Genomic DNA, 16,628 nt, shown 5'->3' with positions numbered 1-16,628 from the left:
TGAACGCCGCTCTGATGAGGCAGCACTGTCAGATGTGTTTTTCCCTTCTGCTTGTAGAGAATCTTGTAGTTTGTAGATTTGATCAATTTTGTTCAAAACATGCTTTGACTTTTATCAGTTCTAACTGTGATCTAGCGCGTGACTTTTGTTGGCATTTCTCTGTATATTTTATCATTTTTCAATAAAAAGAAAGGAAGAGATTCGGTTCCTGTGATTTTACTCTGATACAGTTTGCCTCCTCTAGTATAAAGTTTATAATACACCCAGTAAAATAAATCCCTCTTAACCTCTCAGTCCCGCCTCCTGACGTCTCACACACTGAGTAGCAGAGCCACTCCGGCCAGAACCCACTTGGCGGGTCGCTCCTTGGTTTTGAGGCTGAAAGTCCACACATACGTGGGCCCTCTGATCTTGGTCTTGTAGAGGGGACACTCGTAGATGTTCCTGGTCTCGTGGCGGTCATTAGGCACAGCTCGCACTGAGATGACAGGCATGGAAGGGGTCAGCTCCTTCAGACGCGCCTCAGTGATCACCCCGGACTGAATGTCCCATCTTGCACCTGTGGAAACATATGCGTTAAGAAGAGAGAACTCATTCAAAATAAAAGAGAAATGAAAGACAGTGTTCTACCTTCCATGTAAAGTCCATACACGTATGCACCCTCTCTGGCTGGCTGGTTAAACTCTTCCTTAAACTTCTTGGTCACGTCCACTGTTAGGTTCACTTTATCCAGGGGCCACTCGTTCTTACGTGCCAGAGACTGCATCACGGCTGAAGAGCATGAACAGGAGGAGAGGACAGAGGATTATTGAGCTCCATCTTCAAGAAATAAATGATCTAAAACTGTGATATGAAGGAAAAAACTTTGAGATTGTTTAATATATTTGTGAGGTTACAGGTTGAAAAAGCAAAAAAGCAGGAGAAATATAGAAGAACTGAACAATGCAGCTACATTTACTAAGATGCATCTGCATACACCCTCTCTTATTCCTCTTACGTTCATTCTTTGTTATTTCATTGTTCATTGTTAGTCCGTGCTTTCTTTGTCTTTCTGATCTCTGTCTTTGTGCACGAATATGTGTTTACCTGTGAGAAAAGACTGAGGGTTGAAAAGTCCAGACAACCAGACGACACTGGGCAGAGAAAGATCCTGAGTCCAAGTGTCCAGCTCTTTACAACGCTGTAACACGTCATTGTACCTGACACACACACACACTTAGATGCATTAATATGCATGACCTGACACCATGGAATTAATTCCTTATGCACAAAACATTACAACAATAAATTACATGCTCAAATATATATATTACTCAAAACAATATTTACACAAACACACACACACACACACACACACACACACACACACACACACACACACACACACACACACACACACACACACACACACACACACACACACACACACACACACACACACACACACACACACACACACACACCATATAGCCAGGCTGTAGATGGAGGGGTAAGCAAGCTTGGTCCAGGTATCGGGGACATCGTCAAAGAACAAGGCCGCCTGCAGCTTCTCCATCTCAGAGGAAATCGCCAGTTCACCCTGAGACAGACACATGTCACTGTTCTATCATCATGAAAACACACCCAGCAAGTGCTAATGCAGCAATGAATCTAAATATCTGTTAACCACATACAATTTGTGACACTATGTGATATGACTGTATCTGCATTGAATGGAATTTCAAGTTTGTGGAGCCTGTAAATTAATGAACACACAGTAAATGTCCTGCTGCTTTTGTGTGGATGCATGTATTCATACGAGGGGAAGTGATGATTTAAGAGGGCACACAAAGCTTTTGGTTTGGGGAATTCTTGAAATCCCTGTGGATCAGATAATGGGAGTTATGAGAGATACATATAAATACTGTGTAGACAAACCCTGAGTCCGAGGTCGAGCTCCTTGAGTGAGCGTCGTATCTCAGAGATGAGCATGTTCATGCGCTCACACTCCTGGAAGCAGACCAGAATGTATGGGGAGCGCTCAGCAGTCTTAGACGTGATGTCGGACATGTTGTACTCTTCTGGCAACTTTTCCAGAACCTCGTCTAAAATAGTTTTCACCTAAAGGCAGTTGAAATTGTTAGATTAAAAAATTGAAATCTACTCTTATGTAATAAACATATACCAGTGCCAGTATGTGTTTACTAAGAGGCAGAGTCATCTGATAAAACATAATTATAGTCAAGAAAAAAAAAAACATCTAATCCAACCTTCTCCTCCAGGGTCTGGGAGGCTCCCTCCCCCATCACAGCATCAGGAGACTGAAGCTCCAGCAGAGTGTGAAAGAGACTATCTGATGTCACTGTCAGGAACTCAATTTCTGCGTTGGGGTGCAACCCATAATGCACCGGGCTCTCGTGGGGCAGCATCTCATCTATGAAATTATGGTAGCCCTGGAAATTGGATGGGGAATGTATTGATAATAAAGGATGATGAAAGTCAGGTGGTACATTTATTTAAAGATACTGAAAATCTTTTATCAACACACCATTACACGTGTATCGCTCTACTAGAAGTTAGTTTGCACATTGTAGCCATTGCAGCTGTCGCAGATGCCGGCACAGTCGATCAACTGGAGCGATTTCCAAAAGTTGTGTACGTACAATTAATTTACACACCCACATGTATAAACATAGGGTCCCGGTTGAAAAACACAAGAATTCCGTTTGGAGTGCCAGAGATATGTTGTGTATGCGCTGCCGTTAACCTTTATCTATCCAGGGACAGTGACTGAGGTCACTTCACACGTTATTTGTTCTCGCTGTCTGTTTCCTGAGACTTTACCTGGTAGTCCAGGTTGGAGGGGACGACAAACCCAGGACCCAAAGCAAGCTTCCGATCAAACTGGTAGATGGAAAAGAGAAAGAATTCTTAGCATCAGATCTCTAACACAGTAATGAAATACTCCAAACCCGGGCAGCCAACATTGCTTTGTCCAACAGTAGTCTAAATGTGGCACGTCTGGTTGCCAGCTTTTATGTGCAATCTCTGGCTCAGAAACTGGCAGAACTGCTGCTAACTGGAGCTGATTCTCAACTCAAATCGTCCACAGTGTTAAGGCAAGTGGCCATATATGCAGCAGAGCCAGGTCGGTTGTCTTGTAAATGGTTTATATTTATAAAGCTCTTTTCTAGTCTTGATAATTACTCAAAGCTGTTTGCAGTAGTTTGCCACACACATCTCTACAGTGCATCTTGCCCAAGGACACTTCGGCATGCAGATGGGGAAGACTGGGGTCAAACTGCGGACGACCACTTTACCCCTCAGCCACAGCTGCCCTTGTGCTAGAACACAAACTCGAGCCTTTGTACAGACCTGGTTGGGCTGCATGTATTCTTCCAGGTATGTTCTGCACAGACGTCTGTCCCAGTCATCAGTGATGTGTCCTCCGTACATGATCTCCCCAAACAGATACCTCAGGTCCTCCCATGGCACCTGCATAAACAGTCAGTATGAATCACTGTAGAATAATCTAATCTTCTTGTGGCACACTATTCACTGCACACCATGAACTAACACTGACATGTTCCTCTCTCCGTCACCTCGTTAAGCACCATCTCAACCCAACAAGCTGCCTACCTGAGCATTTGCCTCCAGGTAGTTGTAGAGGACGTTTACTGATATCGTCAGGTCTCCAGTGTTGAACGGATACTTTCTGTTCCAGCCCTGAGGGCCAAACTTCCTCCTCTCTGCCACACAGGCATGAAAGTAGCATAGCGAGAAGAGGATGGTCTTAAACTCCTGCTCACGGCTGCACTGGTCCAGGATGTCCTAGAGAGGGGCCAATAAATTAATTAGAGAATAAATGCATAAATATATATTTTTTAAAAGCTGTTGACTAGGAGAAGACACTAAAAGCCGACCTGGTCAAAGTTATCCAGAGCAGAATGCAAATTGGCATGCATGCCCGTTGGAGGTTCATTGGTGATCTTGATCGCGTTTTCCAGAATGCCCTGAGAAAAAACATGAAAGATCTGTATTTAGTGCCACTGTAAAGGTGCAGACCTGTAATCATCATTATAGCAGGAACGGCACCAGGGGGAGCACATTCATTATGTGATAGCGTTATTAGGGTTAGTGTGCATGTGCAGTGTATCTCTACCTGCGGGATAATGTGTTCCTGAGGTATTGGTGCTGGCTCTGCGCTCATAAACACTCTGTAGTCAGGATGACTGTCCGCACAGCAGCGCTCCAGGAGCTTCTCCAGTGAACCCAGCCAGCGACCGACCAGGTGGATGTTCTGCAAGCGAACGGGTTGGAAACCTAAGATAAAAACTCAATATAGTATCTACAACATTCATGGAAAGAGACAGAGTGGGTGAAACAGCAAATATCATATAAACATGTTTATATTTAATTTATGAACTATTGTATTATAATTTTTTTCTATTTACTCATTACTGAAAGTATTGGCATTTCTGTTCCTTCTGATAAAATATAATTTGTGTCAAGATATTACAAGTAAATCCATCTTTCTTGCATCCCAACCTGCAGTATAACCCAATGGCCCTCTTTGGCAGCCTTCTCCATGGCAACCTCTGCCACATCCTCCTGGCCCTGACCCAAGGACACGTTGTGAAGTTTCCCAAGGTCGATAGTGAAACCCAGCTTCCTTCCTGACAACACACAAAACAGATTTTTTAAATTGTGACACAGACAATAACACACAAACCTTGAGAAACAAGTACTTGCTCGGTTGTAATTATATTTCCTGTGAAAAATATTTTTTTCTTTCCGAATAATACTCACTTTTTCCATTATGCTCTATCACTTTAAATCTTAATTTGATTTTTTATGCATTCTCAACATTTTAGGATATAAGCATTTATTTAGTTACAACTTTACACTGTGACTGTCCCTGCATTGTATAACAATGATTAGTGAGTGTATGAGGATTATTTGGTGAATGCAGTTGGTGCATGTTTTGTACCCAGTGATTCCACATCTTTCAGTGGGTCGACACCAGGAGAGAGGATGAAGAACACAGGGGACGCTGGACCACTTTCTCTGAAGGACTTTGCGAACTCTGTCTTCCTGCCCTCTGTGTATTTCACACTGAGCTTCTCCTCCACAAAGTTCCTAGAGTTAGACGACAAAAAGGGTAGAAACAGCCTGGGGTTACAGATAGGTGATAGAAAAGTGGAACTAAAAGACAATAAACAGACCACTAATACAAATTGTATCCGTTGTGGGTGGGGCAAGAAATCCATCCTCTGCACCTGAGAGCATAGGTCATACGGTCAGGTCTCAGAGCTCTCATCATGATGAGTTTCTGCAGGGAGCTTTTCCCCTTCCACTCCTGAGGGAACTTCTCTTTCTCTGGACTCTCCGACTCCACCATTTTCTTCCAGCGCTTGGGAGAGCCTTCGATGTCCCGGTCCAGACCACGGAACTCATCAGAGAAACTCATCACCTGGGCAACGACAACAAAAGCAAAGAGTGATTTATGCTGTAATTTCTTTTTGTGAGCCAATTAAAATAACCTGTGTGCGCTTGCACCTTGATGGCGCTCCATGCAGTGTTGGACAGAAAGTCCAGTGGGCTGTTGTAATTGTGGTCGATGTTAAAACGGAGCAGGAAGTCGAGCTCTCGAACGTTTATCTCCTTATTCATCAGGAGCAACTGAAAGAGGGAGGACACTGTCAAGGACAAAACACACACTCTCTCCAACACTGACACACACAGACACACACACACGCACACACACGCACACACAAACACACACAGACACTCACCTGGAAAGCTAGCTGTGCGCTGAATGTCAGCTTGTCTCTCTCAAACAGTCCCCTGCTGATGTAGTTGAAGGTGGAGTAGGTTACACAGTCGATGAGTGTGTGGACTCTGCTCTTCACATCAACACAGGCCTCCGCCATCTCAACCGCTTTGTGGAAAACCATGTTAAAGGCCTGAGAATATAAGAAATGATGGAGTCTGTTCGTGAAGTAGATGATTATGATCACTGCAAGAATACCACATCACAGAGTTCATGCCAAGTTAAATGTTTTTCATCATTATGCGATCCTAATGATGTATTAAGTGATATAACAGTGAACTGGAATTACCGCCCTGTGGTTTTATGCTTCTGACAACCAGTGCAGTTTCAGTCTACATACTTTACTGAGTTCATCGTGACTTTCAAACTTTTGACCATCAAATCAGTTAATTTGTGAGTCCAAGTGATTGTTTGTTCCGAATGTGAAAGGATTCCTTCAAGGCCTTCCTGAGATATCTTGTTCACAAGGCAAAAATGTGCTGTGTGAGGTCACAGCAACCTTGACCTATAATTTGATAACCAAAATCGAATCAGTTCATGCTTCAGTCAGACTGAGCATTTGTGCTAAATTTGAAGATATTTCCTCAAGCCGTTCTTGAGGTATCGTGTTCAGAAGAATGAGACGGAAGAACAACCTGACAACATGATGCCTCAGGGCACTGACTGTCATCGGCACAGAGGCATAAACACAGCTGTGATATCTTTGCAGTGTTAGAAAGAATTTAAACTGCATAGATTGAATAATCTTTCTCCTCTGATTACCTTGAGGCTGAACTGGTACATGGCGTTTATCTTGTTGAGATCGTTCATGATGAAGTAGAGAAGAGACGCTCTGACAGCAACAGGACGGTAGTGCTCTCGAGCCTCATTTATCTTCACCTCATTCACTTTAGCTTCCAGGACCTGAGAACAAGGGATGAAAAGGAAATAAAGGAATGAATGAGAAGAGATTAAACAATGGTGAGGAAGGAACATGTTGGAGGATAAAAAAAGTGAAGTTACTCTGACATTCAATCCATGCCTTATTAACTGTAACACACATATTGATACCTCCACCCTCTGTTACCTTCATCTCTATCTCAGCAGCAGTGTGCTTGGTCGTCTCCAGCTTCTCCACCAGGACGTTGTCGCCCAGGAAGTGACTCTCTGCAGCAGATAACCTTGTCAGCAGCTCATCCTCCAGAAGCTTCAGCTCAATCTTAAACATGTTCTGCTGCTTGGTCAGTTCACTCTATGGAAAGATTGTACAACCATATCATTAAAAACACAACTTAAATGTATCCATCTTAATCTATTGATTACTGCCGTTAATATACAGTTCAATTAGAAAACAATGATAATCACTAGTATACAAGTTAAAGGGGATTCTGTTTTAAGAAATATGAACCATCCATCCAGGGTACACCATGAACAGGTCACCAGCAGATGATATGAAGACAAACAACATTCATTCTCACATTCACACCTACGATCAATATAGAGTCTCTAATCAACCTAATGCCAGGAGGAAGCTGGAACTCCTGGAAACACAGAGAGAAAATGCAGACTTCACACAGAAAGGGAATTGACTGAACTAGGTGGCCATTAAAGGAAGCAAAAGAGGAGCCCACTTTATCCCACCTTGAGGTGCTCCAGGTCCGGTCTCTCTTGATTCACAACCTGGGCCAGGAGCTGGTCTTCCAGTCCATCCCTGGTCACAGTAAAATTAATCAAGGTGGTTTGGGCTTGGATCTCTGGCTTGTAGTGAGGATTGGCCAGTTTAGTGTGCAGGATCAGTCTGAAGCCCGGGTGGAAGAAGCACTCCTTGTCCCCGACCTTTATACAACTATCAGGGAGAGGGATAGGAAAGGAAGTGGAGATAAAGAAGGGGAGAAAATGCAGAGATGTAAGAGGATCACATGGTTGTGTTGTTGTGTACAGATGCTCACATGTGTCAGTGTTTACCTGCCCTTCTTGATTGTGTGTCTTCCCAGCAGAGGGTCAATAACAGGATCAACTGTCTCCTCTAGGTTCTCGATCAGGACGGTGTCACCTGCCACGACGGCCTGTTCTATCACATCTACATAGCTGCATCATTCAAAATGAACATATGAATATTCATGTCAGCTCTCACACACAGCACTAAGAAAACCAAATGGGTTTTGAGTAGAGTACAGCAGCACTTCATATTTTGAGGAGGTCCATGTTGAAAGCCCCGATGACCACCTGAGCATGGTCACACAAAGAGAAAGCACTCACCCTCTCTGCCCGAGGCTGACGACCTTGAGGCTGCTGCCATGGCGACTCTTGATCCACTTGATGCCCTGCAGCTGGGGGTCGATGAGGAGAGGCCAGCGCTCGCCTGAGGCAACACACACACGAGCCAAACAAGATTTACACCTGTATTAAAGAAAACGCAGCTCTGCACTGTTTATATTGCCTGTGGGGGACTGGGGGGGAATGGACTGTCATCACCATAGTGATGCCAAATACAGTAGTATGTTGAATGCCACTTCTCACAGTTGGTGAGGATGGTCGCGTTCTGAGTGGACATCTTGTCTCCTGGTAAGCCTTCATTGTTCCACTGGGCCACTGTTGCATCATCAGTCAGCATTGACACTGGATCTAATCCATCTGTCATGGGGATGGGCATCTGATGGAGAGAGGACAGAGACATGAGCAAAATAACAATCTATGCTCCTGTTTACACCTGGAATTATCATGAGTCCTGAGAGATCTGTCTGTTCACGTATTTTTTCTCCGGTGACGACTCGTGATCAAATTTCACTTCACTTTATATGCAAATAAACATGCATGTCATTTGTGTTTTCAACAAACAAATGATGTTGTTTTTTACAGATGTGTCCAAGGCCCAGAATGTATTTGCGTTCACATAGCAAAAAGAATGGGGCTATATTTGTCCCAGACCAACTCCCAATGTTGTTCTTGCGATCGGATCTCAGGACGCATTCAGAAAACATTTGGGTGGATTCAGAACTGAACTTGAAACTGACCACTTGTGATCATATGACTTAGGATGGATGTTAACACCATGTCTGAACAGGGTTTATGATTTTAAGGACAGTCAACTGAGGGTAAACGGATAGAGGGAAAGTGGCGGAAAAACAAATTAGATCTTTAAAAAAAACCCATATATTTATATATTTTTTTTCAAGTTAGATGTTATCAAGTGTTTCGCTGCTTGTGACCTTCTGGCAGCGCAGAAACGGCATCCACAGGTTGTCCAGCAGCTCTAGTCTGTACTTCTTGGAGAACGAGCCGGCATAAGAGATGAAAGCTGCAGTGAGGAGGACGTCCCCACACAGTGTTTCTTCCTGTTCATGGTACCCAGCCACTGAGTGGGCCCAGCGCACATTCTCACTCTGAAACACACAGACACACACACACAGGGAGCATCTCTTATTGCCAATATATTTAAATATTGTTAAGCATAAGAAAAATAAATAAAGTACAAAACAGTGCACAATATATCCAAAATATCAGAAATCAAAAGCGATCTCCTAATGGTCACTGCTGCTCTCACCTCCAGCCCTTTGACCAGACGATTGGCGAGCTCTATTGTCTTGTTGGTGTGGTTGACCTCCTCCTGAAAGCGCAGTTTCTCTAACGTGGCTTTCTCAAATTCTGTTGTCAGAATCTCCAGGCTGCTGTCCAGCTCCTGAGAGACAGAGGAACATCCAAATATGAAGACTTGAGGCATTTGATGCTCTATTTATTACAACCTTTAGATGCTTTTACACGTGAACTGCAAAGATGTCTGAATGCCTGAAAATGTCAAGAGATTCGCAGGAGGAGCTGTTTGAATGGATGCGCGTGTCAGAATCAGTTGAATTGGACATTAAACAGATGTCTAAAGGTCTGTGTGATGTCTGAGGCGACGTGGGAATAGAACAAGTCGTTTCACGGATTCATGTTGACATTTCTATTCCTCTCTCCTGCAGCACCACTGAATGGCGCTGGTCTCCTGCACGCCACTCCTCGCCTTAACCAAACAGCAGAATATCCAGTAGGCAGGAACGTGTCTCATGCTTTCTGTGGCTGTGTGCGAGTCTCAAAGGGCGACTTGACATGAGTATGCTGACATTTTCCAGAATTCACATGTGAGATCACTATTTGCTTTGAATCGACATGGGAAGGGAATCAACCAATCAAACTACTGGCTGTTCAGGATGCTATTAAAACTCCCAGGAGGAATTAGAGTTGCTGGAAGAAGACAAAGAAAAGAAGAATGATGTGAGGAGACTTACAGACAGTTTCTTTCTGATGGCCTGTAATTTCTCAGCAGCCTCTGCCAGATCAGTGTTGGCCTGAGACAAACACATCCTCTTCATCTCGACCTCACAGAAGACCTGAAGACAAAACACACATACACACACACGCCTCTGTAACACACATTTGTCAAATATAATAATATATAATATAATAAAAACTCTACAACAAAGACAGCAGAGAAAAGTTGTACTTACAAAAATCTATCCAGGGGAGCATGATAGTTTGGGAAACAGAAAATAACAAATGAAACAACATAAAGCAGTAAAATCACAAAGCACTTGGGTGATTGTGTTTCCCACACATAGACTTTACTTGGATAGATTGCCCAAGTATATTATCGACCGCCAAAATATATATAATATGTTTGCTTTTATTATTTTTTATTGATTCTGTTGATATTTTCATCCAAGAGAACAACGCAATCTGCGATTGATTACCTGGTGCACAATTTGCTCTACCCCTCCTGGGAGAAGGGTGGATTAACAAGACAGAGAGAGAGTGAGAGGGTGAGAGAGAAAGAGCAAGAGAGAGAAGGAGAGACGTTCTCTGGTATTATGGTAGAAGATGCGGGGGATATTCTACAAGCACAGACCAGGTGAAGAAAGCCCCCTCCCACCCTGGGTCAGCTACCACCACAAGTTGAATCTAATTCTGTGGGAAACACTGGCTGACACTGAATGTGTGTGACAGCTGGTGTAAATGTGAGTACCTCATGGAAGCGTGCGATGTTGATCACCCAGGCACAGAGGCCCGCGGCAGCTGAGGATTTCTGTCGGACAAACTCGGGGTTGAACTCCGGGTCACTGAGGTAGTCGTCTCTGACACACTTCACCGTGGCCTCGGGGATGTGCTCTTTGTCAAACTTCACCAGAGCCTGCAGGAAGTCGTCCACCTGGATATTTGCGCGCAGAGGTGTGCGTGTGGATTACAAGTGTCACATCACAGTTTCTGTGTATAATATTTTTACAAGGTTTTTGGATTATTAATCAAAAGTGGGAATTAAGAAGAAAAAATGATATAATGCTGCACACCATAATGCAACTGTCATATATACATAGAAATATATGACAGTTGCCAACACGGTATGCAGCTGTGCAAATGAAACTCTAAACTTTATATGAACCCTCTTTAACCAGGAAAGTGCTTCACAGGCATTAGAGATCCTTTTTAATTTGTCTGGGCCCAGAAAGCAGAAGCACTCTAAACATAAAAATATAAAACCTATAACTCAGACTGATTGTAAAATAGGTAAATTATGAAAAGAGAAGCACCACTACAATATATCGATGAAAACACAATAAACATAGATATTGAATTTTTAGCACAGACAAGAGATGAGGAATAGCCAATAAATTATTTGAAATGTGCAACCTGCAGTTCAGGGAATTTATTTGTGATGGACTTTTTGGCTTTGCGGTAGCAGGCCATTAATCTGAGAAACACTCTAAGACGTCGCAGTAAAATATCACCTTGCTCATAACCACCTTGGACGCCTTCCAGCTGCGATCTTTGGGGATTTTGCCCTGGGGAGACATGAGCACCAGAACAGCTGCCGAGACATTGGTGACAATACCTGGAGGGTTGGGGAACGTCCTCAGCTCTGTCAGATTCAACTGAAAGAAACACACACAAGTACACGCACACGATTTAATTTGGGGGACTAGAATAGACCTTGTAACACGATTTTCTTTGTTTATTTTTGCCCTATTTGCAATTTGCTCATACAAAATGGATTGAATCTAATAAAACAAATCAATTGTGTTGAAAGGATTGAGGTCCATGTGTTTATGTTTCGTTAAAGTGCTTTACCCTGTTTAGTGTATTAAGCGCTGCATTAGCTGCCTGTAGGGCAGGTTCTGCCTTGATCAGGTCCTCCTCCGTCTCCTGCTGCTGTTTGGTCACTTTAGCTTGAATCGCTGCCACCTGAAAAATCACAAAAAGTCATAGATGCACTTTGCATGAATTGTCACAAGTTTTGAGGGAGGGGTTGTCACAAGGTTGAATATTTTTCTGGTCATTATCCTTCAACCATATGTCCTCGGTAAGATGGAGAACTAGGGCTATGTTGAATAAGAACTCAAATTATGAGATTTTGAGTCATAATTGTGGGCTCCATGTTAGAGGGGAAAATTTAAGAAGATCACCTAATCGCCTGAGTTAAAATGAGGAATGTGAAGCATCTTGTTAAGTTATACTTTAGTATAGGTCCCATAAATACAATTAAATATTTAATCTTTTTGCACATCAGTATCACAACTTTAGTATAAAGATTCTGTAAGAAACACTCTATTCCAAAGGAAGAACAACACACTCGGAGGAAATTGCCTCTTTAGTGGAGGAGGAAACCATTATTATTATCATTGGGTATATCAGTGTGATATTTAAAAAGATTTCATAGTTTCACAATAAGATTGGTTTAAGGTTTTGGATCCAGGAGTGGAACGGGTTATCTTTGCTGCTTATTTATTGTACATTGCTTTGTCTTTGCACTCATAAAATATAATAAACCATATTTCTCATAGTTTTAAGACTTTATTCTCCTAATATTACCACTTTTTTTTTTCTTCTAATATAACGAGCAAATTCTCAAAATCTCCAGAATTTAAGCCTAAAATGTGCTGTAATTTTGAAAAAAACACCCATTTTATGTATTAATTTGCAGCTCTAGAGCCCTAAAAACACTCATTCCCACCCTTTGCTCCTCAGCATCAGCCACAGCCCTCTCCTGGTTCAGCTTATCTGTCTGTTGTCCTATCTTAGCAATGAGAGCTTCGATATCTGCGTTCCTCTGCCACAGCTCCACCTCCTGCACCGCTAACTTGGCTTTCAAATCCTCGACCTGCAACAAGGATGAGAAAAAGCCTTTGTTGGGTGTGCGAACTAGCTCTAACTTGGATGCATTCAGGCACCACAGTATATAGACTCTGACCTGTGAGGCAGTAGACTGCAGTTTCTGTAGGCCGTTCTCTAATCTCTCCATCTTCTGCGTCAGCTCTGTGCGTTTCTTCCCCAGCAGATTGCCGTATAGCTTCATAAACTCCAGGAAACTCTTTGGGGTGGTGTAGTTGAAGTGCTTCTCGTTCTGCTGGTACTTGACACTCACCTGGATGGCGCAGTTAAACAAGACACTGAGAGATGATGTCAGACAGGTCATCACGTGGTCATCACCTCGGGCGCTTCGCAATAACTCACCTCATTGACACTGGTGTGGGCATAAGAGATGAACTCACCGATAGAGGCCCTCACATTTGGCTGCGTTGGATAAACACACGAAGATTCATGGGTTTATAATGCTGGCAGCCACTGGCTAAAGTCCCATTGACACATCTTTTTATATTACCTGTGCCATATAAATGTTTGCTCATATTTATGGATGTATCTGGCATAATTTTCCACATTATGTTTCCACTATTTGAAATACAACTTTGTATAAGAGGAGAGGAAGCAGTTGATTGAGAAAGAAAGTGTGTGTGTAAATGTGTTGTAACCTCTAGTCCAGGTATCTTCTCTATGAAAGTAGAGCTGACAGACTGCAGGGCGTGTAGAGGCCACGGGTGGAACCAGTTTATCGCTGTACAATTCACCAGAGCTGGAAACTTTCTTGCACGTGTCCGCAACGTGAATCCGACCGGAGAGAAACACAGGACGACCTGGAGGACAGAGACCGTGACAGCAGATTCATAACTGATGATGTGGTAAAATATGTCAAAATCAATCTAGTATATTGTATAAGGTGCCAACCACTGCACTTATACCCCTAATAGTACAGTTATAATATAACTAATTTAAAAAAAATGATGTTTTAGACCTTGAGCTGTCGTCGTATCCTCTCAATAAAAAAGCTCCAGCAGTTATCTCTGGAGTCTATGAGTCCCAGTCCTCTGAGCTCCATACGGATGGATGATACAATAATATCAACATCCTCATCACTAAACAGGTCTGGAATATCTCCTGAAATAACACAAACAATGCAGACTCAGACATGTGTTTCTTCCTATTTATATAATGCCTTAATATTCCCTCCTTCCCCTTGTTAATGGCATTTAATGTTGCTGCTAGTACTAAAAATTACCATACACAACACACTTTTATTAAAATCAGTTCCAATGCCATCTTATTGATGAACTATAATATTATTCATTGCAAGAGCATGAGTCTGATGTTTCTCCAGCTCCTCGTCTATGTCATCAGTCTGTAAGAAACTGATCTTCTCTGCTCTCCATTCAAATAGATAACAGAAATTAAATTTGGCTGAGGAAATTTTCACTCTTTGAACTGTTGCTGAATTCATGTTCAGAGAGGCTTTGACATAAATTCACACACAAAGGGTCTTTGATTCTTTCCTAGAACAAAGTACTCCGCTTCCTTTTCACACAAAAGCAGAAATCCATTCTTTATAGAGGGATAAGAGACTCATTCGAGGTCAGTGTAGCCGAACCTGACGCCAGCATGTCGTTGATGAGCACCAGGAAGCGTTCATCTGGAATCTGGGCATCTGTGTGAAGGAACACTGTCCCTATGTTCTTCACTCCCACCTTCATATACAACGCTGCGATATCACTCTGGATGTGAGGGGTTGCAGAAAAGAGACAAAGACATAAATGTGGCACCAAATAAATGAAGCAAAAGTGAAATTACAAAGTAGAACAATGCTACAGCTATACTGAGAAGTGGAATGATATTTTGTATCCGTCTTACATGCCTGTGTGAATGTCAATTTACCTTAAGGTCATTGATGCCGTAGCCTTTACGCAGAGTGATCTGGAAAACTTCCAGCATGCTGAGGAAGGCGGCTAGCCGACACAGACTCTGCTTCCCGCTGCCCCCCACCCCCACCAGCAGGGCGTTACCATAGGGGGCCTCCAGGATACGACTGATACGACACCTGGACACATTCACCAGAGTTAAGATAGTGTGTGTTGCCTGTGGCTTTATATATGCGTTCATCAGTGTTAATCCACCCTTGTGCATTTCAGCATGTTTAACTGCATACATGTGTCTTTTTGTGTCTTACACATGCTGGATAGCTTCTTCAAACAGAACCAGGTCCATGACAGCGTGCAGCTCATTGTAATGCTCCAGAGCATCAGCCAGTGTCTTCTGGAGTTTCTCCCAGTCTGAAGCCTGACAGGAGGAGAAAAAAACAAATGAACTCGACTTTCAGCAGCAGGGTCCAAGTTACTATCCAGTTACTTTCAGATACATAATACAATTAGTTTCTTATCAAGACTTGAGTCAATTAACTTTTAATTCAAACCCCGTAAAGAAACGAAAGGTAATTAGTTTGCTAATGACGGCGCATTCATCCTCATTTATTTCCCGGCAGATTAGATATGACAGCTGAATTTGTGCCATACGGTATTTGAATGCGTGAGCTACAGATAATCCAAACGATAAATTGATTAAAGTCAAAGACAATTAAACTCACCCATTTTTTTTTATTAGCACAGTTATTAAGGAATAAATGGATGCTTGAAAAGAATCAACATGAAGTAAATAGAGAAAAGGCCTTGACTGGCTTGTGTGTGACTGAATGTGTGTACCTGGTGATAGCGAGGTTCTCCCACTCCCTGGGCAAAGTGACAGTAAACCAAAGGCTGGTGGATAAAGAAGGACTCATCGATTCCCTGGAAATAAAAGCCAGGAAACCTTGAACATGCCAAACTTAAGATCGTCTAATCTGAGCTGATCTATGACAAGCTCTCGACATGACCTAGAAATATCATTCATATTTGTTATATTCTAGGATCTGCCACAAAACTAAAAAGGACATAACATTTATTTGGCCATAAAAATACATTGCCAACCAACCGTTAAACAGTTTAAGGATTAAGATGTGACTGTACTCTACCTCAAAATATCTCTTGCCGGTGTCCAGCAGGATTTTATTGAAGAGCTCCACGTCCTTTTCCTCCATCAGTTTGTCAGAGTAGACCCTGGAGCTCTCATGGAGCCACAGGTGAACCAGGTCCATGGGGTACCGGATGCTCTCCGGCAGGGCAAACAGGATGCCCTACACACCAGGTCACATAGAGTAAATATCATGTGATGAGGTTATAGACAGCCCATATTGATATTTAATGACCATGCATGTTTTACCTGGAAGATGTTGGAGAGGTCTCGCAGGTTAAAAATGTAGTGGAAGCGTATGGCTGTAGGCATGAAGTTCTGAGTGATTTTCTGGTGCAGGCAAATAGCTGCCTGGATGAGCAAAGACCGAAGAGGGAGAGGTGCAGAAAAGGTTGGATAGATACAGGCACAGGCAAGCAGATGGGCAATGTCATGGATGTGTGCTTAATAAATTGAGAGACCAGTGTTGCATGCATAGGCTCAATAAGTGTAATCAGGTTTTAAAGAAGATGTATTATGGTCATATTCAGGTTTATAATTTGGGTTATTACTTGAACAGATTCACATGTTCAGAAAAGACATCACTTCCCTGAAAGTTTCCATTATCGGAAACACTTGGTTTGAGCTCCTGTCTCTTTAAGGGCCTCTCCTGATAGAGCATAGTCTGCTCTGATTGGTCAGCTGGCCCTCACTT

General features: G+C 42.7%; 1 protein-coding gene across 1 annotated transcript in view; it reads right to left on the bottom strand.

Moving 5' to 3' along the window:
- Nucleotides 1-311: 311 nt before the first annotated feature.
- dnah9l (dynein, axonemal, heavy polypeptide 9 like) overlaps nt 312-16,628 on the bottom strand; it is a 35,488-nt gene continuing 19,171 nt past the window's right edge. Inside the window, exons 50-88 of the mRNA XM_061084083.1 lie at nt 16,184-16,285; nt 15,936-16,097; nt 15,628-15,711; nt 15,099-15,208; nt 14,807-14,969; nt 14,523-14,646; nt 13,893-14,035; nt 13,573-13,734; nt 13,277-13,336; nt 13,014-13,187; nt 12,777-12,923; nt 11,894-12,007; nt 11,554-11,697; nt 10,794-10,976; nt 10,060-10,161; nt 9,336-9,470; nt 9,001-9,174; nt 8,312-8,444; nt 8,051-8,153; nt 7,757-7,879; nt 7,433-7,637; nt 6,879-7,043; nt 6,575-6,715; nt 5,775-5,945; nt 5,539-5,661; nt 5,259-5,452; nt 4,970-5,118; nt 4,528-4,655; nt 4,142-4,279; nt 3,903-3,992; nt 3,619-3,810; nt 3,355-3,474; nt 2,824-2,883; nt 2,250-2,432; nt 1,918-2,100; nt 1,464-1,579; nt 1,087-1,199; nt 631-771; nt 312-559 (exon numbers count right to left, since the gene is read on the bottom strand). Coding sequence (XP_060940066.1) covers nt 312-559; nt 631-771; nt 1,087-1,199; nt 1,464-1,579; nt 1,918-2,100; nt 2,250-2,432; nt 2,824-2,883; nt 3,355-3,474; nt 3,619-3,810; nt 3,903-3,992; nt 4,142-4,279; nt 4,528-4,655; nt 4,970-5,118; nt 5,259-5,452; nt 5,539-5,661; nt 5,775-5,945; nt 6,575-6,715; nt 6,879-7,043; nt 7,433-7,637; nt 7,757-7,879; nt 8,051-8,153; nt 8,312-8,444; nt 9,001-9,174; nt 9,336-9,470; nt 10,060-10,161; nt 10,794-10,976; nt 11,554-11,697; nt 11,894-12,007; nt 12,777-12,923; nt 13,014-13,187; nt 13,277-13,336; nt 13,573-13,734; nt 13,893-14,035; nt 14,523-14,646; nt 14,807-14,969; nt 15,099-15,208; nt 15,628-15,711; nt 15,936-16,097; nt 16,184-16,285 — 5,502 coding nt within the window. The remainder of the gene's footprint in view (nt 560-630; nt 772-1,086; nt 1,200-1,463; nt 1,580-1,917; nt 2,101-2,249; nt 2,433-2,823; nt 2,884-3,354; nt 3,475-3,618; nt 3,811-3,902; nt 3,993-4,141; nt 4,280-4,527; nt 4,656-4,969; nt 5,119-5,258; nt 5,453-5,538; nt 5,662-5,774; nt 5,946-6,574; nt 6,716-6,878; nt 7,044-7,432; nt 7,638-7,756; nt 7,880-8,050; nt 8,154-8,311; nt 8,445-9,000; nt 9,175-9,335; nt 9,471-10,059; nt 10,162-10,793; nt 10,977-11,553; nt 11,698-11,893; nt 12,008-12,776; nt 12,924-13,013; nt 13,188-13,276; nt 13,337-13,572; nt 13,735-13,892; nt 14,036-14,522; nt 14,647-14,806; nt 14,970-15,098; nt 15,209-15,627; nt 15,712-15,935; nt 16,098-16,183; nt 16,286-16,628) is intronic.

Source organism: Limanda limanda, chromosome 13 (genome assembly GCF_963576545.1).
Source record: "Limanda limanda chromosome 13, fLimLim1.1, whole genome shotgun sequence".
Classification (NCBI taxonomy): Eukaryota; Metazoa; Chordata; class Actinopteri; order Pleuronectiformes; family Pleuronectidae; genus Limanda; species Limanda limanda.
Note: the sequence above shows the minus strand (reverse complement) of the source record. Positions and strands in the feature narration are given on the sequence as shown.